Raw genomic sequence first — 13,188 nt, forward strand, 5'->3', positions numbered from 1 at the left:
AGAGGGTTCACCTTGAGTGCCAATCAACTGATGGCAGCTGCCTAGAGCATTGTGTTAAGAAGGATCTTAAAGCCGTGGACTATGATCAACTATGTCATATAAGATCAGAAGCAAAGGGCAATACTATGAATACTGGCTAACTGTCATTGCTGATTTAGTCCAACTTTCATCTTGTACTCATTGAGAAACTAAGACCCAGAAGGAGGAAACGTCCCCAAAGTCACACACGGTGTTGGTTACAGAGCAGACATTGGGACCTGTACTTTTCCCACCACACCATGCTTTCTCTCTTCTCATCCCTCTCTCCCTTGATTCTGACATCCCTGAGAAGATTAGTCCTGCTATTCACACTGCATGGCTCCTGAGAACTGCTGCATAAAATATAAATTATGGGATGTATTTCTTATGGACCCACAGCCCAACCAAGTAGCATCTAAGTCACTGCCACCTGTGACCTAGCCAGAGAAACAGGCAAGGAAGACTCCCCAGGGTCAGCCATCACAGACTGAAAGAAAACTGTATCTGTCATGTTGTATGTCAATACCATGACATTGGACCCTCTGTGGGTTTCTTATCATGTTATATGCTAGCTTCTATAAACCCCTAGGATATTTTCACTGGACATGAAAATCATTGTTAATCTAATATATCAACTTACTACATTGACATAAACCACAGTATGACTAGAAAAGCAAAAAGCACAATTCATTTTATTTTAAGTCAAAGGCAGGTCAAGGAGACTTACTGTGTCCAAAAGAAGTTTTTCAGCTTTGTCTCGGCTGATACTCTTATTGTACCACCTGAAAGCAAAAAAAAAAAAAAAAAAAAAAGTCATATGTCAATGACACTTAAAATTTTTTTATTATTTACTTGTAAAAGATAATTGTTGCTAGAAAATGATTTGGTCATTTGTTTGTACTAGTGCTTTCAAACTTAAAAACAAAGGTATGCACCATTTCTGGCTAATGAAATGTTTAACTGGAAAGAACAAATGAATTAGAATTAGTAAAATACTGATTTGAAGGGTACAAATGAATTAGAATTGGTAAAATATTGATAATTTTTGAAGCTGGGTTTTTGGTACATGGAGGTTCATTATATTATTCTATTTTCATGCATGTTGGAAATTTTCCATAAGAAAGTTTTAGAAAACCTTTATCTTCTCCATTTCATAAGTTAGTGGGTGGTTATAAGTAGGATAATGCTAGGACAACTATGAGAATTGAGTACAAATTTGAAAGCTTAGCTTTGTAAAATAATTGTAGTATTTTCCTCTTTTAGCCCAGTTTTCAAGATCTTCTGCAAAGTAATTACATTATTTTTATAATTTTGGGATCTGGTGAAAAAGACTGAAAAGTGGTAAAAAGAATATGAATGATTTTTAGGGATGACATTTTTGAATTTTTCTGTTAATACTTAAGCCACATCCTGGCCTCTCTGGCCATTTATTAGATAAGAGGAGATAGAATGATCATTTGTTAACAATCCGTTAATTTTGAATGGTTAAACTCCAGAAGAGAGAACTTTTAGGTGGGAAGGAACATCACTTATCAAACTTGTCTATTAGAAAGTAGCCACAAGGGCACCCGGGTGGCTCAGTCAGTGATTTCGGCTCAGGTCATGATCTCACCATTTGTGAGATCTAGCCCTACATTGGACTCTGTGCTATCAGCTTGGGATTCTCTATCTCTCTCTCTCTCCTCTCCTCCTCTGTTCTTTCACTCAAAAATAAATAAACATTAAAAAAACTTAAAACATAGAAAGTAGCTAGAATAAGGGAATTAAAGGATCCATCTGAGCTTTTTTTTTAAAAAAAAATACAGTGAGTGACAGAGAGCACATGCACACATGTGCATGTGAGCAAAAGGGGGAGGGGCAGAGGGAGAGGGAGAGAGAGAATCTCAAGCAGGGTCCATGCCCATGACATGGGGTTCCACCTCATGACGCTGACCTGAGCCAAAATGAAGACTGGGATGCTTCCACCTGAGCTTTTCAATATCATATAACAGAATGGTATTTTATATGCCAGTGGGCTCTTGTAACTTACTTACTTGAGGGATGGCGAATATGCTTCATCTCATGTGCAAGCTCTGATCAATTCATCCTAGCTGCCTAAAGATGTGCACCTGAGATCAGTAAGTGAGTGTGTCACTGTCTAAGAAAGATGTCTACCCTGAATTCAGGCACAGGGAGGGAATGCCAGAAAGAGTGCCTCCTTCCTCTTGTCTGACCCTTCATTTTAAGGGAAAGGAATCAGAGATCCAGCCTGATGAGGAAACTTGCCTGAGGTCATGCCCTCAAATCAGGGCAGGAGACCTGAAGCCAATCAGTGGATTTAGCAATCCCTGATTATGTTGCCAGATGGTACATTTTTGAGTTCTTATGCAAATATCCCCTGAAAGTAGATAATATTAAGTGCAAGGATAAAAAAATGATCATACTGGGTATTTTAAATATATTCAGATATATACTTCTAAATGACTGGATGTCTGTGAGTCATTTTATTCCCTAGCTGCAATTCCATAATCTGAAAAATGCAAATGGACAGTATGTAGAATAAATAGGGCTCAAAGACTGTTTTGTTTGTATGATGTAGTTGGGTTTTTTTTTTTATGACTTAAAACACCTTCAGGAGGAGGAATATATCTTTTTATTTCCTTCAGGTTTCACCGTTCCCTATTGCTTTATACTCTGATGGAATTTTGAGTTTGCCCCGTCTAACATCAAGGACAAGATTGGGTGCCTGGGTGGCTCAGTGGATTGAGCCTCTGACTTCCGCTCAGGTCATGATCTCATGGTTTCTGGGTTCGAGCCCCATGTCGCGCTCTGTGCTGACAGCTAGCCCAGAGCCTGGAGCCCGTCTTCAGATTCTGCATCTCCCTCTCTGACCCTCCCTGGCTCACGCGGTCTCTGTGTCTCTCAAAAACAAATAAAAAATATTTAAAAAAAAAAAGTACAAGATTCTGATTAAAAGCAAAAAGCAAACAAAACTTCCCAGCCCAGGGATCATTTGAAATAAATACCTATTTTGTCCTAAAGGCATTGACTATAAAAAATGAAAGAATTTTATTTAGGCATATCTCATACATGTTTCATTGCAGCTCAAGTGTCCTTGGGACTGATGACTCTTCTGTTAGCTCAGAGAGGGGCTACTAGAACATACTTGATCAAAACCAGTCCCAGGTTGACTCTCCAGAAAATGGTCGCTCTTCTCTGTAGAATCTATTAGAATTTCAGCAACACATAACTTGACCACATTTGAACTAATAAGAGCCCAAATGATTTAAAAGAAGTCCTCATTAGCTAATACTCTTCAACCCTTGTACCATACATGTGGTGAGGACTTCAACAATTTTAATCTTTAAATAATCTCAAATGTATACAAAAGCTATAAAAATACTATTTAAAAAACCCCATATCCACTTGACCCAGATGAACTAATATTGACATTTTCCATATTTGATTTACCATTTCCTCTGAATAGATATATATTTTTTCTAGACATTTGAGAAAACTTTAACAAGGACTTCAGTATGTATTTCTAAGATATAGAATACACACTTATATGAACATAGTATAATTACCTAAATCAGGAAATTTAATATTGGTACACTACTATTAACTAGTTTCAGACTCTATTCAAATTTCACCGGATGTCCCCAAAATGTGTCTTGTTCCTACTTTTTTTTAATGACTCAGGATCCAATCCAGGATTACTTGTGCATTAGTTAGTACTCAACTCCTTAGGCTCCTTCAATATGGATCAATTTCTCAGCCTTTTGTGTCTTTTATGATATTAACATTTTTGAAGAGCACAGGCCAGTTATTTAGTAGAATATCCCACAGTTTGGAATTGTCTCTCATTTTTTCATGATGCAGTTCATATTAGGCATGTTTGGGCAGGAATATCACAGAAGAGATGTTGTGTCCTTCTCAGTGCATCACATCAGGAGACCCGTGAAGTCTGTCTGCCCTGTTATTGATGTGAACTTTGATCATTTGGTTAGAAGGAGGCTCTACAGATATTTCCACTTTATTGCTAATAAGTGATTTGTAAGAACATACTTTGAAACTATGTAAATATCAAACTTTCACCTCCCTCGTTGTGACATTCATTGATGATTCTTGCCTGAATTAGTTGATACTTTGAGTTACAAATGGTGATTTTTAAATGTGATCATTTCTTGAACATTCATTAGCTGGCATTCTATTTATTTATTTACTTATCAAGCTATCTATTATCAATTCTTATTTTATTCAATGGATTGTAATCTATTACTGCCATTTTGATTTACTTATTTTGATACTCAAATTTTCTCAGATTTGTCTAGAAGGAACAATTTTAAGCTGATTTCTGTGCCCAGTTAACATATCCACATGATTAAAATATGTGGGGGGGGGGGCAGTAATTCTTTACTTTTGGGTGCAAGGTGTTTCAAGTTCATCCTGTTCTTTCTGTGCATCAACTCTGAATCTCAATCCATTTCTCCAAGAACTCCATTGTAGTGGGAAGTGTTATTTAGAAAGGAAGATCTGTGAACACAGTGATGCTGTGGTGCTATTGCTTCTGGGCCTTTCAGCAGCCAAGCAAGCAAGTATGCATACATGGTGAGAAGACTGTCCATTACAATTGGATTTTATTAAACATCGAGTCGCTCCATTAAAATTACATCCATGTGAACTTTTCTATAAATGACAGCTTGAAATAAACAATACAAGCTTAGCAGATATTTAATACCCATTTGTTTGTTATTTTGGTATTGGAAGTATTCCCTTAGAGCATATTTTAAGTGAATTTGTATTTGATCCAGGGTTCATAGATTTTTCTTTCTCCTTAAGTAAGACCAAGATTCCTGGAAGAATCTTTTTGTTTCACCATAATCTTTGTAAGTATCTTAGAATCATCTTGATAAAAGGGGAGGTGAGTGTGTATATCTGTCCCTTCTACTTAGAGTGTTCCTCTACTGTTTATTTAGGGATCAAGATATAAGAAGAAAAAAATACTGGTACTTTAACAATCAACCAATAATTTACACCTAATCAAAGGAGGACCTTAGTACTATGTTTTTAGAAAACAAATAAAATATCTTACTCATAGGTTTCCAGGCTATTTGGAGATTTTTCCACAAGATAACTGCTTGGTACATATCCTTCATGCCTGTTAAGAGGGAAATTAGTGTTTAGATTATTATAGGACTAATTTTCACATCTCCATTTTATAGGTTATTGAATCCACTAAAAGTCATTTAAAGATGGGGGACTCTTTTTTGTTATTTTTTAAATGTTTATTCTTTTTTTTTTTGAGAGACAGAGACACAGCATGGGTCGAGGAGGGGCAGAGAGAGAAGGACCACAGAATCTGAAGCAGACTCCAGGCTCTGAGCTGTCAGCACAGCCTGACGCAGGGCTCCAGCCCACTAACTGTGAAATCATGACCTGCACTGAAGTCAGACATTTAACCAATGGAGCCACCCAGGCACTCCAAAGATGGGGGACTCTTGCATTATTTGGCATTCATAAGACAATTTAAAATTTTAGAATAAAAGAGTGTCTAAAAATAACACAAATTTGCGATCTGTTAAAGGTAATAGATTTTACCACTAAAATCTGACCCATAATATATGAAAATTTTTTATGTTTATTTTTGAAGGAGAGAGAGAGAGAGAGAGAGAGAGCGCGAGAGAGTGCGTGTGAGCAGTGGAGGGACAGAGAAAAAGGTAGGCTCAGAATCCAAAGCAGGCTCTAGGCTCTGAGCAGTCATAGCCTGACATGGGGGGCTGGAGGGGGGGCGGGGTAGGGCTCAAACTCACAAACTGTGAAATCATGACCTGAGCCGGTCAGATGCTTCACTGACTGAGCTACACAGGCACCCCTGAACCATAATAAATTTTTAAAAGTGGCTATTTTACTTAAAAAGCTCTGTTTGTGTTCTCCTCATTGTAAACTTTCCTCTGATGGAAAAAGGTCTCTATTTTCTTGAAGGAAACATTTTTTTTGGGGGGGGTGTGATAATCAGCATTTTTTCCACTTTAGTGCTTTAATTTTATAGTCAGGAAACCAAAATAATTAAAATATAAAAAATCACTTTCCAACCACAGGTCCCAAATGATACTGCTAGTCAGCATTATTAATTCAAAGCCTCCCTAATACTTTTTTTATTAATTCAACGCCTTCCGACATAAATGGTAAAACATGAGAAAAAAAGAAGAAAGTCACGCTGGATTTGGAAATGGGACTTTCTTTTGAGCAGGGATACATATTTGTGCATAAACAAAGACAAGGATAAAGAGACCAATCAGCGCATCAAAATACTTTACATTTGTGCATAACTTTGTATTTTCAAAATTATTTCACACATATTGTTGCATTTAATGCTACAAAGTGAAAACAATGTTACTTCCACTCTCTGGGCCTCTGCCTCCCTATCTGTAAAATGAGGACTTAGATTGCACATGAAATTCCTCTAGACATTGCCAATCTATAAAAAGATGCCTAAGAGTTTCTTGTTCTTTATTTCATAAAGTGTTTTCATTTTTGTATAATAAAAAATTTCAATTTAGTGAGTATATTTGCTGGGGAGTGTGTAATCTATTTCACAGAACTATCTTGAGGAGTGAAGATATCAAGAACAGGGATGTCGTATATGGGATGATAATCTCATACCGTGTGCCTACGGATACACTGCTAGCCAATTGTGGCATGCTTCCTTTGGAGAATTGCGCGCCCAGCTTCAGGGGTATCCTTAATATGGTGCTCAAGGCAATCTGTGCCAACTGATGGAAACAAGTTATTCTAAAATTTGCCGTTTCTTTTATATGTCTTTTTGAATCCCTCTTAATTATGCCTGGTTTTGCCACACCATATGTTTACAATCATATGAATAGGTCAAATACTATTTTTGCTTTGAAATAGAATGACTATGTTCTAATATGCCAGCTACATAATATTATGTAATTATATCATTATCACAAATGGTAATTCTCTCCACTTGGATATGGATGTAGAATTTACAAAGCACCTTTCACTTTTATCATCTCATTGATTTCCTCAACAATGCGAGATCGACAGAGCTGATATTATCATCTGCATTTTGTAGATAAAGGAATGGATTCACAGAGGTTAAGTGACTTTTCCAAAGACATCCAAGAGCAGCTGATACTAAAGTCCAAGTCTTCTGTCTCCCAATCTGTGTACTTTCCACTATACTGCACTATTACAAAGTACACTGGGGAAATTCCCAAAACACCAGTTAGACTCTAGGGTGTCCTCTTTGATGGCCTTTGAAGCACAGAGCTGAGCATTTCCAAAGGCCACTGAACAAAGGGTAAGCTGTCATTTGGGGAAATGAAACCTAGGAGAAGAAATTTCCTGGCACAAATGTCAGTTGATTGAAGGGGGTGAATTTCTGAGTAACGTCCTCTAGCGTCTGCAGAACTGGACTATCTTAAACCTGTTTCTGATATAGCTTCCTTATACTAGGCAAAAAGAAGGTGGTGTGACTGGCCTCACTTACCTCCACGAGTCAGCTAGAGAGGGAGGTTCCACATGAAATGCTTTGGGGTCTCTTCCCAGCTAGCAAGCAACACTGTCCCCAGGGCACAACACAGTTCTTGAGCTAACCATATTTGATAACCCTTCCTCACTTTCCCTGCAGTAGCATCAATAAAGATACTTAACGAGAAGGTACTTTGACAAAGCAAGTTTTAGTGTATGTAAAAAGTAAAGCCTTAACCTGTAAGATATTTGTGTGCATTTTTTTTAACTCATCAGCTTAGCTTTTTTTTTTAACGTTAGTGACACCCAGTGTTGACACTCCCACACCACATTGGTGGGTAGAGGGAATGTAAATTAGGCAGCCTTTCTGAGGGAATTATCTATCAAAATTGAGACATACTCTGACTCAGCAGTTCCATAATTAGAAATGTGAGATATATATTTTTCAGAAGAAAAATATATTTTCAAAAAAACATATTTTTTCAATTTTTTTTCAAAATATTGCCCAGAAACATGAGCATGAGCAATACAAGTTCTTCACCGTGGTCTTGTTTAAGATGACAAATAAAGATGGGCACCTGGGTGGCTCAGTTGGTTGAATATCCAACTCTTGGTTTTGGCTCAGGTCATGTTCTCACAGTGGTGGAATCAAGCCCATGTCAGGCTCCGCACTGTCAGCACGGAGCCTGCTTGGGATTCTCTCTCTCTCTCTCTCTCTCTCTCTCTCTCTCTCTCTCTGTCTCTTTCTCTCTCTTTCAAAAATAATGGAACTTTAAAAAATATAACAAACAAAGAAAACAAATACCTGGAAAGTAGATGTCCCAACCATTTCAGATGATTCAAGTATTTATAACACAAGTATTTATAATACCTTCCAAAACTATGCAATTATTTTAAAAATAAGCAGATTCTATCTGCTGAAATGAAACGATCTCCAAGATATATTCCTGAGGGTTAAAAGCAAGGTGAAGAGCAGAATGAATCACCTTAGTGCAAATGAAAAAAGGATGCATTTGTGTATGTATCACTTTTTGTCTGGGATACACAAGAAACTGTTGATAGTGATTACTTTTGGAATTGATATGGGAACAAATGGATGGTGGCTTATTTTTCATCTATATTTCTCTCTACTATTATTTAAAAAAAATAAAACATCAGTCTAGTCCATCCAAATGTTGCAGTGATGAAGTGTTTTCTTTTTCTTTTTTTATATTTTCATTCCAGTAATAACCTCATACTTTAAAATATTAATATACAAGGATGTTCATTGCAGGGTAGTTAATATTTGTAAAATATTGGAAAAAAATCTGAGTGCCCTGCAAGGGAATTTGTTAAGTTATAGTAGTACACTTTTGTGTTGGATTTTTGCAATCATTGAAATCATATTTTGGAGAATATTCCAGGGCTTGGGTAAGTACCTCTGATGTATTAAAAGGAAAAACTAAAGCCTTTGTAAAGCAGTGTGGATCTGATGCCTTAAAACTAAGCACTAGTATCTAAGTCATATACATCCCAGAGTATTCTGAAGGTTAAAACAGCAATTTTGTTGTTTCTCACATCAGAGAGGGCTCATAAGTTTTTTTTTTCCTTCAAAAGTCTTATAGTGGGGAATTGGTATTTGCACAACTTAACTTGCTTCATGAATCATTTAGACGGCTAGTTAAGACTGCTAGTGTGGCTAACTCTTTAGTATCTTCTTCCTGATCCTTTTAATATAAGCACCAATCTGTACCATCTCAACACGCCTTTTCTTTTCACTGAAAATAGACACTTCACAATGGGATGTACCTTCAGTCTCATCTGAACACTCATGAACAATAGTCTTCCGTGTGGAACAAGCTGCCAATCTCCTACTCTGTAGATGTCAATGGAAAAAAACCCAGGGAATTTTTAGATGGCTTTGGGGGCTGGGGTGCTTAATGAGGGAGCATAGCAAGTGACTGTCTCTGCCACTTCTGAGAAGTAGAAAAACCTCCCTCAACCACTTCTTCCTTCCTCTGTCTTCTGCCTCTACTTTCCTCTCTAACAGTGCAGTGGGCCTGCTGACAGAAGCAGGACAAATGGCCCCAGTGTGTTCTGTATTCCCACCTCGCCTCCAGCACTGGGACAGCAGCCACAGAGATGCCTTACCCATTCCTGTCCTGCACTCTCCACCAGTGAATCTCGGAACTGTCCAGCAGGTAGTACTCCTCATTGCGTTGCAGCATGAGTTCCTGTGGATCATTCGTTTGGTAGTCATACAAGGCAATGACAAGGGTTTCTTCAGGTTCCTGGAGCGATCGCTGGAGGTAGGAGAAAACAAAATTGAGCGATGACATAGAAAGGAGGCAAACTGTGGAACCAGGTCAATAAGTCCTTAAATGGTAACTTGTTCCTGCATCTAGGCCAGGTCAACACATGTGTTCCTATAATCCATTGGGTATTAGCTGAAACCACCTGACTTCTCTAGTTGGCTTTCTTTTATGAGTTAGGATCAGAGTGCCGAATATGACACAAAGAAACTCATTACCTGGAATTCATTGCCTGTCTCAGTCTGTGTGATGAATTCCGACCACAGTAAATTCCAAGCAGCCACATGCTTTTCATGCAAGTCTGCTGGTTGCACATTGCAGCCTCTCTGCCAGAAGCATCATACTCTTGGTGAAAGTGATGCAGTGAATGCTAGGTTATTCAGTCCATGCCTTTCTGATTTGACTTGTGAGTTTTTCCAGATCCATAGGCTCATGGACTCTCAGAGCTGAAATGCATCTGAGAGATCATTCAATCCATTCTTTTGTTCAGAATGCAGAAGCTGAAGCCCAAACAAAGAATGGATATGGCCAGGCTTACCACATGAATTAGTCTTAAGGCTCTCTCTACTATACCACATGAGCTTCCTTCTTCCTCTTAGGGGATCTCGTGCCTAAGTCTCTATTTCTCGGTACATTTGAAAGATGATATATTGAAGCTGTGAAGAAGAAACTATAAAGCAAACAGTTGCAAGAGTTCAGGATGGCCATACTTGCTACAGGTTGGCAGATTCTGTGAGACATTAAGTATGGAAGAGATTGAGATTCCTGGCTCGGATGAGATTTGGTGTTGGGAAGCCAAAGTTTCTATTTTCACATTGAAGCATTTGAAGGCATAAAAATCCTGGCGATTTAGGAAGAAAAGCTTGTCATAGTGATGTAGTGTGTCATTCCAGCTGAGCCCAGATTAGGATTTGAAGTCTACATATTCGTGGAGCTCATGGGGTGGTGTTTCAGAGTCCTGCAGATAAGAGTCATTGAGACTGAGGCTTTCACCCAAAGAGCTAATGGAGGAAGGAGTTAAATCGAAGGACACCTGAAGATAAAGGACACATAAAGAGGGATATGACGTGGTATTCATCCCATTATAGGACCAACTAATTGATCAATTCCTATGAAAAGAAAGGTCAGAGCAGGGTTCAAAAACCACAGTGGTACCTTTCTATAAGAGCCATCTTGGACATCTTTGGGGGTGTTTTGAATGTCACAAAAGTTTAGGTGTACTGCTAGTATTTGATGGGAGAGGGCCAAGAATGAAAAATCTTTGCAGTATCCCATATCCTGCAAAACTTCTGAATGTCCTATTAGACATTCATGTGGTAAGAAACCTGCTTATAATAATAATGATATAATACTCTGAGACTAGATCCTACCTCCACCCTATCTATGGGCGGGACTATGGGGGAGACCATCTGCAAGCCAGCATTGGCTTCCCCAGCGTTGGCTTTATATCACCTAAATCTTATAATTCAGTAGATTAGATGAGTGTTTCTCCCACTTCAGTGTTTCCCAGAATCACCTGGAGGTTTATTAAAATGCAGATTGCTGGGCCCCTATCCCAGAGTGGGTGTGGGGTGGGGCCTGAGAATTTACAATGCATTTCTCACAAGTTCTCAGGTGAGACTGATGCTGCTGGTCCAGGGACCACACTTTGAGAACCACCACTTGAATGAAAGCCCACCACCTCAGAAGCTCTGCTGTCTATTAGATTAACTACTAAGTTGCTGAATGACCTTGAAAGAGGCTCAAAACCTCTCTTGGGACTTGATTTCTCAACGTTTAAAATAAGAATAAAACTATAAACTTCTTAAGTGGCTAAAATGTAGATTGAAGAAAGGAGGCCTTCTGTGTATATATATGTACACACACACACACACACAAACACACACACACAAAGATATGCGTGTGTATGTACATGAAGATATATAGATATAATCTTTGAAATAGATAGTAAAAGTATGGAAGTACTTAGAAAAATATGAAGTGTTTTTAAAATTAAGGTGTGGGGGTGCCTGGGTGGTTCAGCCAGTTAAGTGACTGACTTCGGCTCAGGTCATGATCTCACAGTTTGTGGGTTCGAGCCCCATGTTGGGCTCTGTGCTGACAGATCAGAGCCTGGAGCCTGCTTTGGATTCTCTCTCTCTCTCTCTCTCTCTCTCTCTCTCTCTCTCTCTCTGCCCCTCCCTTACTGGTGCTCTGTTTCTCTCTGTCTCAATAACAAATAAATATAAAAATTTTTAAATTAAGGTGTGGACTAAACAGCATTTTACATATATAGCTGTTATTGTACTCCCAAAGTGGTCAGGAGGCTGGATGCACTTTGACACACAAAAAAATTTTTGAGCCAATAAAGTGAACTGGGAATGGTACTTTTGTGTAGATTGACCCATGAGACAGGTCCAAGAAACCTAGGGTATTCATTTCAGCTGAATTACTACAACCTGCTGCATTTGCCCAGGATATGAGAAATCTGGGGGTGGCGGTTGGGGGGCGGGGGACACACAGTTGCAGTGCTGGGCGCCCACCATGCCCAGAGTTTGAATCCTCACTCACCCTGTTGTCTTCAGGAGTAGGAGGAAGAGGCTTCTTTGAAGCTGAAAAGAGAAAAACAGAAAAAGAAAATGAGCATGAAACTGAATGTGCACAACCGGAGGTGAAAAGCCAGGGGGCTTTTCAGAGAAAAGCAGCCTTTAGGAGAACAACAGAAGAAAGGGGCCAGAAGGAGAGGCAAAGACACAGAGAAATGAAAATTGGCCTTATAGAGCCTATATTTTATCTCTTTTAACCTCCTGGTTCCCCATTTCATTTTCTAGAAGACGCCAGACACTTCTTGAAGTTCATATTTAGTATTCCCAGGAAAAGCATAATCCAAAAGGTTACTACAAAGGCATTAGGATTGTGTCCTTCCCTGCGGGCCAGGAGACCTCCACGAATGCACCTACCACATGCTCAACCCTGGAGTGGGAATTGGTGACTCAGGGTAACAGTGACTCACTGGCTTCCTGAGGCAGCGTGGGCTTGGGGCGAGGGTGGGTGAGGTGATGGGTCACTGAGTTATATTTTGGGAGGGCTGGAATCTACTTTTAGTTACATTAACACTTCTGAGCTGCCATTTCCAAAGAACACACCCTCAGCACCTCTCTCTCTCTGTTTATCTATTTGTGTCTCCATGTCTTCCTCACTTTACCTCTCCTCTATCCCTTCTTTCCTCCTTTGCCTTCTCTTCTTTATCTCCATTTTCTTCTCTCCTTTCTTTCATCTCTTCCTCTCTGTCTCTCAGTAATTTTTCTTCGAGGCACTGAAAAGGTTAGGCCTAGAATCAATAGACCAAAGTTGAATATCTGGGAGTGTGGCATGGGAGGGAACACATAGGCTTGTTCTCAGTTCAAGGATTATGTAATAATTA

General features: G+C 39.0%; 1 protein-coding gene across 2 annotated transcripts in view; it reads right to left on the bottom strand.

The window, feature by feature from the left end:
* Positions 1-13,188, bottom strand: part of ITK (IL2 inducible T cell kinase) — a 58,033-nt gene that overhangs the window by 17,357 nt on the left and 27,488 nt on the right. The window contains exons 5-8 of one of the 2 annotated variants that reach the window (XM_029942960.1): positions 12,336-12,376; positions 9,625-9,776; positions 5,093-5,158; positions 746-800 (exon numbers count right to left, since the gene is read on the bottom strand). In XM_029942960.1, the coding sequence (XP_029798820.1) occupies positions 746-800; positions 5,093-5,158; positions 9,625-9,776; positions 12,336-12,376 (314 nt within the window). The remainder of the gene's footprint in view (positions 1-745; positions 801-5,092; positions 5,159-9,624; positions 9,777-12,335; positions 12,377-13,188) is intronic. The other variant, XM_029942961.1, reaches the window with a different exon arrangement.

Source organism: Suricata suricatta, chromosome 6, assembly GCF_006229205.1.
Source record: "Suricata suricatta isolate VVHF042 chromosome 6, meerkat_22Aug2017_6uvM2_HiC, whole genome shotgun sequence".
NCBI lineage: Eukaryota > Metazoa > Chordata > Mammalia > Carnivora > Herpestidae > Suricata > Suricata suricatta.